Source organism: Frankliniella occidentalis, unplaced genomic scaffold (assembly GCF_000697945.3).
Source record: "Frankliniella occidentalis isolate FOCC.00 unplaced genomic scaffold, Focc_3.1 Scaffold16, whole genome shotgun sequence".
Classification (NCBI taxonomy): domain Eukaryota; kingdom Metazoa; phylum Arthropoda; class Insecta; order Thysanoptera; family Thripidae; genus Frankliniella; species Frankliniella occidentalis.
In genome coordinates, this window is record NW_026267146.1 from 469,546 (window position 1) to 479,565 (window position 10,020).

At 53.5% G+C, this 10,020-nt stretch overlaps 1 protein-coding gene across 1 annotated transcript in view; it reads left to right on the plus strand.

Moving 5' to 3' along the window:
* The window catches only part of LOC113206018 (transcription factor AP-2-epsilon), a gene marked incomplete in the record, with an annotated part of 30,358 nt that overhangs the window by 8,619 nt on the left and 11,719 nt on the right, over window positions 1–10,020 (plus strand). The window contains 1 exon segment of the mRNA XM_052264050.1: window positions 6,872–6,926. Within this exon segment, the coding sequence (XP_052120010.1) occupies window positions 6,872–6,926 (55 nt within the window).

Here is a 10,020-nt window from a genome sequence, read left to right on the forward strand (position 1 = left end):
CCCCGCCCCTACGCGCCCCGCCGCACCCGCGTGCCGACACAAGGCACGGCCATCTTGGATTATCGACACCTTAATGAATCATGATGCTGCACTTCGGATCCTTAATTATCGGCTCCCTGAACTGAGCCGGGTCTGGTCCGGCCGGCAGCCGCCGAGTGGTCCCTCTACCCCACTCCGCCCCGCGCGCCCGTTCCAAGCAGCGAGAGAGAAAGAAATTAGTTTCGCCTGATGAAAAATTTTTCAAGACACGTACTCACGTACTCGATGGACGCGCGCGCGCGGTGGGCTGTAGCTAAGGCGCGAGCCTGACAGAGTAGCTCTAGCACCCATATGATAGCCTCTGTAGCTCACCGCGTCTTCAAATAGTAAAACTAGGGAAAACATGTAAGCTTGCTTATTTAATATAACCTAACTAATTGAGATTAGTCAAGCTTTCTTAAATAAAGGAGTGTCATTTTGCAATAACTGAAAAAGTGGCCGCGATTCTTGGCGTGGCGCGTACGTTCAAGTGATCGAATGTATCACACATTTCTGTTAGTAGAGTTGTCTAAGATAAAGAAGCAGATTTCTTTAGACAACATTATTGTCCCTTCCCATATTTAGTGTGAAATCTACGCGCGAATGCCGATGGAGCGCCACGGGGCGGGATCACTGCGTGACCGATGGATAGAGGAGCCGGGGCGAGAAAATGATTTACAGCGGCTGCGCGGTGGCCGGTCCAACGCCAGTCCACGCATACCACATCACGTCACACCTGCCTAATGAGAGGGCCGCAGCAGCAGCAGCAGCAGCAGCTCAGCCCGGCACGGCCAGGCACAGCCTCCGCGGCCGCGCATTGTCGAGCACATGTCAGCTGCGCGCAGCGGAGGCCCCCCGTGAGCCGCCGAGGAAGGAGGGAGAGAGAGGGAGAGAGGGGGGGACGGAGCCTCGACGGCGTGGTGAGAGGGGGGAGCGAAAGAGAGAGAAAGAGCGAAAAGAAAGGCATGCTCTTCTCCGCGCGACTGCTTTGCGCTCGGATACGGTATTTACTGGACAGCAATGTGTCGCGCCTCCTTTGGCTCCCCTCCCCGGCGTGACATCAGAATCGCGGCCTGGGTAATGGCAGCTAGGCGCCACTCCAGCCAGGCGCCGCGGGACGACACAACGCCAGGATCTCTCACTACTTGTCGTCGTCGTCGTCGTCCCGTAGGAATGTCCACCACCACCACCAGGCCGCGCGCGCGCACGGACGCCCGCCGGGAGAGCCCCGATTGTGCGATTGTGTGCGATTGGGTGGGATCCGTGGAGATCGACACGTGAATAGAGTGGCTTAAGCGAATCATTAATTACGGGATGGGTGCCTCTTTGCACCGGCGCGGCACCCGCAGCTTTAGCTCGGTACGGCATTCCCTCAGCTTTTCTGCGCCAAATAAACTAACATGTCAATTTCCCCCCGCCCCTAAAATAAATTGCGAAAAATTATCAACACATGTGTTTGCTGCCAAAAAATTTATTGGACATTTTATTTTTTTTACGTGGGAATATTTTTATGGACTTTTGATTATTTTTAGCGTCGGAAATATTTGTTACGACACGGCAGTGTTAATAATGCTGATATTAATAATATGGGATTCGCGCTGTCCCCTCCCAATGAATCGAAGAGCCTCCTAGCGGTTTAATGGTCGTGTTCGTCCTCCTGGCCGCGCTGCTCCACGCCGCGCCACGCCACGCCACGCCACGCCAGGTCGGCAGTTATTTTGTCACCATGGTTACGCCCGTCAGGAGCCGCGCGGCCAGGCGCAGCCCGGCGCAGCAAGCGCACGGGGTAATTAAAGGCGGAGATAAAGAAGTTGGTAGAGGCTGAAGGCGGTTGGAGATGCGCGCGGGGGGGAAAAGAAGAACCACCACCGTCCCGTACAGGAGGCCCGCCCGCCTGCCTGCCTGTTTGATTCGCGCAACTGCTAGAGACGCCCTTTGGCACGCAACTTCATATAACTATATTGAATTTTTTTTTCTCGTCCCATTCGCGAGTCGTTACTCGTTATTCAAGGGTGGTGCCGTGGTTTACGTACGCTCCCCCTCAGGGCCGCTATATGGCGTTATTGTTACTGCCGTGATTAATACCGTCTCGTCTCGCCTGGAGGCTCCGGCTAAATTCCAGTCAGGATCTTTTTCAAGGTCCAACGACCGCCCCGCGGCCGGAGCCATAGGCTGCGGAGTCATAGGCCGGAGTCATAGACCGGATAAAGGGGATTTGCAATTTTTATTTAAATTTAAAAAAAAAGGAAAATTGCGCGTATTTGACCCTGACTAGACTTCGCCGCCAAGTTCGAGTAGTTGTCTAGCTTTGTGCTCAGTCTAGAGTTCAGTTTTTCCGTGTAGCCAAATGTTTCGGGGCCATGTAAGGCTCTATGTTGCCATCAATCAAACACAAGGGCGCGTTATAGCAAAACCAAATTAATAGAAAAAGCCACACTGCGTGGCTAGAAACGCCAGCGGAGGACTGAGGCTTAGATCAGTAGGCGTATTACAACATAACGAAACAAAAAATAAAAATTACTGATGGCTGGTTGCAGTGAGTGGCATATGATGGTGTGTGGCTGGGCCGCGAGCTCAGTACGGCAGACACGTCGCTGCCTAGAGATGGATCGAATGCGAGAGGCGGGTGGAGGCTGAAGCGACGGCCTACTTAACTTTAAATCTGATGGACTATGTGCTATGCGTACTACCCGACGCTGTGTCGCATTGGTGACCATTGTTTTAAAATATTCGCTCAGCGCGACCAGTGAGCGCCACCTCCGTGTCTCTTGCCTCCACGCATCGGGCTAATGCTGTCCCGAGCCAAAGCAGCACACGGCGGTCCGGTAGGCAGCAGCCCAAGCCTTTTGTCATACAAAAAGGTGCAAAGAGAGTTATTAAAAGTAATTAAAGGGAGGATAAGAGGGTCTGGGAGAGGGAGAGAGTGGGGGAGGCTGACACTCGTGAGCACGGCCTCATCACTCTGTCCGAGTACCTCGCGGTGCCCACTTGACACCTTCTCGTCCGCCTCGCCCCGCCCCGCCCCGCCGTATCCCGACCTTTTACGCACGCATTACGCAGCAACATCACTTTTCCGTTACATTTTTCACACCATTGTTTCCGAGCCGCGAAATACCGTTTCACATTCGCATAAATCGGCACTATTGCTTTCGCGTCTTCGACAAACACCACGTGAAATGTAAAACGCGTTCTTCTTACACTTATTATTGCCGAAATCCGATTGCCAATTTTGTCGCTTGCACACAGCACAGGGGGGCAGAGGGCGCGGCCCGCTGCGCTCGGCAGGGGAGCCGGGGTGCGCTGTTTGGGGGGCGTGCAGGAGGCGTTCCCAAACAAAAACACAAAGCGCTTCCTGTGTCAGGCTAATAATGATAAGCAGAGAGCACAGTGCGGATATGAAATTGTCATATTCCCTTTTTCATGCGATATGTATGTTTTTTTTTTTTGTTTTTTTTTGTTTTTTAAAGACCAAGCATGATTATTAATATACCGATGCCTAGTCTACACACTAAAAGTATAACTTGCAACTAAAAATTAAAATTCCAATTCCATGTCCGCTAGAAAATATGCGACCCTTTAAAAAAATAATTCAAAACCAACTACTTTTGAATTTTGCTATTTTGTTTTTCATTTTGTAAATTTTAGTTTTCGTTTGCTCATGCCAAAAGATAAATCCCAGACAAAACTGATTTGTCTTTGCCAGGGCGTCCTGGCGTTCTTCGATAGTGCTCTAGCGAAAAGCGAGGAAGAGGCTTCACCTCCTGACTGTACGCAACACACTCACACAAATACAAATACAAACACATCTCGCCTCAGGTTGCAGATTCAGAGACACATGCAGCTTTTTGTACAGGAGGACGTTGAAGTGCCTATTATATGCACAGGATAAGGGGGAGAGGTGAGGGAGGGGATGGGGGACTTCGGTGTATTATTGCGTATGGCTAAGGCGCGGCCGGGGCGGGGCGGGGTGGGGTCGGGTAGCCTCCCGCTAATACCCCCACAATAGGCGGAGCGGAGCCTGCTTGTTAAGGGTGCACCCGCGGGGGCGCGGGGTGAGGCGGGGTGCAGCGCGGGGTGCTCCACTATGTGACGGATATGACACGTCCCCGCCCGTCCCGGTCGTACCGCACAGCCCGACCCTGACCGCCGCAACCCCGCGCTCCTTGCGCCCCCGCGCTATGCTGCTGCAGCAGCACAGTTTTGCTCAAAGCCCGCTGCTGTTTTCACGTGCAGCACTGCATGTCAAAGCAATGATGCGTCTCGAGTACACGACGACGCGCTACGCGCTGTAAGGTGCGTGCGCGAGGCATCAGCACAGCCCTTTCGGTACAGGTAACAGCAGCAGCAGCAGGGCGCCGCCCCGCCCGCGATGCGAGGTGCGAGGGGAGAGGCCCCCGCTCACCGGATGAAGGGCTTATCTCGGGGGCTATGAGGGGGGCGTCGCCGGGCGGGGCGGCGGGCGCCGGAAGGAGGGACAGGGGCGGCTGATATACGCTGTATCGTCAATCCTCTGCAAGCGGCTCCTATACACTGATAAACTAAGTGTTCAACTGCTCAACACTTGTAAGTGTGCAACTGCAAGTTGAATACTTGCAAGTGTCCAACTCCGTAGTTCTACACTTGCAAGTGTTAAACTCGGTAGGTGTGCACTTGCAAGTGTGCAACTCCTCGGTTGAGCACTTCCTACACAGTAAGCGTCCAATCTAAGCAAGTGTTTAACTGAGGAGTTGCACACTTGCAAGTGCACACCTACCGAGTTTAACACTTGCAAGTGTAGAACTACGGAGTTGGACACTTGCAAGTATTCAACTTGCAGTTGCACACTTACAAGTGTTGAGCAGTTGAACACTTAGTTTATCAGTGTAGCCAGGGGAGCCCGCCCGCGCCACAGCCGCCGTCCCGCGCCCCAGAGTAGGGTCATTTTATACACATTCGAACTTTTCAGACGCGATAAAAAAAGGGCGCGCGAGGATACTACACTAGGTAACTGGGTTATGTAAAATACGCAAAAAAAAAGACAAAAAAAATATTTGCGAAAGTTGTATGGTGACTAGGTAAAAGCCTTAAGGAAACGTATGCAGGAGGTGATACATCGTCGTGCGTCAGCAAGCCTTATCAGTGGACGCGCCAGGCCGCGCGGGGGCGGCTGCACAATGCGGAGGGGAGGGGAGGGGATCGTCGATTTGGATTTGGCGCTGTCCGGGCCGCCGCCGCGGCGCCTTGCTCCACAATAAAGAGCAGCAGCAGCAGCATTCCCCTTTTTGATATCGCACGTGTGTGTGTGAGAGAGGAGCGCGGGGAGGGGGAGGACGGGGAGAAAGGGAAGCGGGAGTGCAGCCAGCAAGCCAGTACCGACGTGTCGACATTCAGAAATATGCGGAAATATGTCATTTGCTAGTAGCGTGAGGACACACACCATACACAGAAACCCTTTTTTTGGATGGAAAATTCATTTTTGTGAGGGTGCTTTCACTTAGCAAAATTATTTTAGTTTGTTGTGTGTGGTCCTTTCGATACATCCGAGGCAGACTTACTATCCTAACAGTGGGAGCCGGTAGTCGCCGGGCGCGTCCGTCTGCTGTGGTCTGTGTCCTGTCCACTGCGGCCTTGCGGTGTGGAAGGGCTGAACACCCCTCGGGGCTTGGCATAGGGCGGCGGAGGTGGGGGTTGGGTCGGCCCTGCGATCCCTTTTCCAGCTGGCCAGACCGATCTTCTTTCTTTTCTAAGCTCTTCCGATAAAACTAATATTACTCTGCACACAACACACGGGGGGAAGGGGGGGGGGGCACACACTAATTGAAGTGACCAACAGAAGAAATGGGTTGGGGGAGGGGGAGGCGATCGCTCCCTTGCTCTACTGCCTGGCCGCTTGCCTGTTGTGGTCCAAATATCTATGGAGGCAACATAGTGTGTGTGTGTGCCGTGCGTGGGGCGGACGGAGCAGGACGGACGGGTCCAAAGCGGTTATGAAATTGCTGCTCATTCAAGGAGAGGGAAGACCAGGCGAGCCGCTCTCTCCTCCCCCGGTGACGCCGCGCCTAGGGCTGTGCGGTATTGAAATTTCAGTACCGAACTTCGATATTAAAAAAATACCGAAACTTGTCGGTTTCGGTTATCGATACCGTACCGAAAATACCGAAATACCGAAATATCGAAATACCGAAGTATCGAAATTTCGACAACAGAGAAGCTAACGAGGAAGTGAAACAATTTGGGCACTTTGAAAAAAAAAGCGCGATGCCATGTATTTATATGAAGAGCAGGGAGACCGGGAAAAGAAAGGCAGGCCTAGGAGAGACTGGGGAGAGGGGGGGGGGGGCGGACAAGTAAAAGTAAAGGTTTCAGGGGCGCGCGCACCCACTCTGACTCTGAGTACCAAACTCTTCGTATTATGGAAATATCGAAATATGGAAATACCGAAATACCGAAATTCCCAAACTTTCGGTATTTTCCGATATTTCGATAATACCGAAATATCGATCCCGAATTGCAAAAATTTAAAATACCGAAGCCTCGGTATAAAAAAAATACCGATACCGTTTCGGTATTCCCGAATATCGCACAGCCCTAGCCGCGCCACCCCTTCCCTTCGCCCTCATATGCGCCTGTTTCGTCGGCCAGCCTCTTTCGAGATAGACATCTCGTTTTATACAGCAGTTTTTTTACGCCCACTTTCAGAGAAATACTCGCAAACTGTATACCACACTTGACTCTTTTACTAAACCCAAAACATAGTATCAAGGGCGCATTTATTTTTAGTTAATCGAAAAGGGCTTATATAGATTTGTGATTATCGCACGACTTTGTCCCTTACTGACGAGCAACCCTTTGCTTTTGTTTTGTCATGTTGCAGAACACCAACGTAGGGGACGGCGGCGAGTTCATCGGAGACCTACCCATGTTAAAAAGTAAGTCTGAATGCTGCTGCTAACGCAGAGTGAGTGACATGACAGCGCGGTCTCGTTTCGGGATTATACCGCCGGCTCTGCTCCAAGTGCATACGGGCCGCGTTTGTGCGTTTTCTCAGCCGCGAGCCGCGCGCGGCCGGACCTCCGCGCTGTTCTTTCTGTTCTTATGCAAATGAGAAGTGGCGGCGAGGGTCCATCGAAATACTCCCGAAAGCTTTTGTAATCGGCGTTCGATTTCATCGGGAAGGGGGGGGGCGAGGGAAGTTGGGGAGAAGGGAGAGAGGGTGAGAGCAAAAGAGGGAGGGAGGGAGGGAGAGGGAGAGAGGAGGCGGAGAGAGAGAGAGAGAGAATCGCCAAGCGCTTCCTTTATTGTCATTATCAAAATTGGAATTCCTTGATGAATCTGGAGCAGCTGGACCAAGACAGCAGTATAGATCAGACGAGGCGAGTTTCAGAAACTGCTCCGAAGTCGCTGCTTACATATTTACGCCACTGCTCGCGTCAAGAAGCCCGTATCGAGCTGGATTTGGGCTGGGCTGGCTCCTCCCCCCCCCCCCCAATTGGACCACCCTAACACGCCCCGCTGCTGCCTCCTCCTGATTCGGCACCAATTCCGTCACAAATTTGGCGGGGATACGATAATCACATTTCGGCTGATTGCGCAGCGGCGATGCTCATTTCAACCCTTTTGGACCAGTCGAGAGGAAGGGGAAGAGAGGATATGGCCGCCGGAAACCCCTTAGGGTTACGTATTCATAAATCCAAAAAAGAGGGGGAAAAGAGAGGAGGAAGAAGAAGAAGCATGTGAAGTAGCAGTTCTGAAAAGCTTCATTAGTGAGAGCATAATCAAGGCTACATGATTTTGCCATTACAAGCTTGCAAAAGAGTTAGGACAAGTACCTACTACCTTTCAAATTCTATAAATTCTAGGAATTCTTGGAACTTTAAAAAATTCTCAGTGATTTCAACTTACTAGCATTTGTAAAAGAATGAATAAAAATATTTCTTTTGTTGATGAGGCCGTGGACAATGGCGCATTGCGCGTTTAAAAAGTTAACTGTCGTGTGCTCAGCGCCGCCATCTTGTTTGACGAGTGCATCACGGGAAAGGAGGGAGGGGGGGGGGGAGGGGGGTAGCCGGGGGCTGCTAGCTGCTGCTGCGAGCACAGCACGACACCCCCCAATCCGGAGCGCAAATATGCCAACTACAAAGGTAATCATGCGAGCGCAAGAGAGCGCGCGGTGGGGGCAAATGATAATAGTCGCACTTTAGAGAGTGCAGCAGCAGTGTAGTTGAGCGTATTAAATGCGCGAGTTACATTCTATGGAGCAGGCCTGGCTGGTCCAGCCATACGGGTCGCGCGAATAAGGGTTGCAGACAGACATACACACGCGCGCGCGCGGGCGGGCATGTACCAGGAGCAGGGTAAAAAAAATATAGAAGAGAAAGGGGGAGAATGCTGGGGGAGGGGAGGTGGGCGGGGTTGTGTAGCCTGAGGCTGTCCGCTGCCACCCCTTACGTGTTAAGAAGGTCTGGTGTGTATGTGTGTGTGTCTGTGTCTGTCTGTGTGGCGCGACCGGACTGGCCCACCTCCCCGCCGCCATCATGACCCCCCACCGGCGGCCCGCATATGCACTCGTTTGGGCTCCGGTACTCGTGGCGGGGGGTGGGCACCCCATACGGCGCGGTCCAGTGCCTCTCGGAGGATGTCGATCCCCCAGCAGAGCAGCAGCCAATTATATTTCGTTAAATCAAAGTAGCGTCATCATCACTGAGCGCCACTCACTCCTTTACGTGTCGATTCATTTTTGGGGAAATGAGGTGATGAGTTTGTCGCACTCGGCCCGTATGTCGTTGCCAGAGAGGAGAAGCAGGAGGAGGAGCAGGAGGAGGAGGAGCGAGGGTAGGGCAGGGCCTCCTCCGCCTGGATGAGGAGCACACTCCAGCGCCGCCGCCGCCTTGGTCTCGCGAGGCGACTGGTGAGGCCCCCGGGGCGCATCAGCCCAGCTGCCGGTGAGGTCCGTGGCAGGCCCACACCGCGCCTCACCGCGCCCCGCGCCGAACGTGCCGAACGGGAGAGAGAGAATCCCTAGCAAGACGTGACTGTCAACCCGGTCGCGTATAGGGCGCCGGGGCCCTCCTTCCTCGGGCTGTAGAGCGCGCGGCTTGTGCGCGGGGGGCGCGGGGGGGCCGAGCAGTGGGGCAGGCGGCTGGGGCCTCGGGGATTATAATCGCAGCGCGATCATCCTCCTCCTCCTCCTCCTCCTCCTCCTCATCGATGTACAGTACCTTTATTAGGTTACCCTTTTCAAAAAGAAAATTGCACTGATACTCCGGAGAATAAATCTCCCTCATCCACGTTGCGAAGGGGGGTGGTAAGAGGGTAAGTGAGAAAAGCAGGAAGTGATATGGAGATGAACTCGCCCTCTCTCCCTCTCTCCACCCCCCCACTACCCCTTATTTCCATCTCTCTCCCCACCCCCTCTTCTCCCTTTCCTTCTCTCTCTCTCTCTCTCTCTCTCTCTCTCTCTCTCCAAGATCGTTGTGTCCTAAAATTCTCGACGCGCGGCAACACTTGCCCCCCCACCCGCACCCCTTCCCCAGGGCTAGTAGCAGCCACCCCGTTCCGTCTTCTTGCTGCTGCGGTGGTGGTGGCAGGCGGCATACGCAGAATGTAGGGGCTGGACCCCCCCTCCCCCCCTATATCCCCGTTCCATCCGCGTTCCCTCTCCACCGAATAGACTTTAGGGATAGGGTCCGCGAAAGCCGAAGAATGTGGGCAAAAAATAATAAGACGCAAGTTAACAAGAATTATTGGCCGTTCTCCGGCGCGGCCCTAGCCTCGGAACTGACCCCCTCTCTCTCTCTCTCTCTCTCTCTCTCTCTCTTCTCCTCCCTTCCCCACCCCTTCTCTCTCTCTCTCTTCTCTCCCCCCCCCTCTCTCTCTTTCAGAGAGCAGACCATAGTCCAGCCTTAGAGAGGCGCGTGGCTATGCGGCTAGTCGGCCGGGCATGGGCATTATGGAATGAAAATCAAATAAACGGCCTCTCTTCCGCGACTTTTATTCCGCGGGGCGGTGTGGGGATGAACCCCC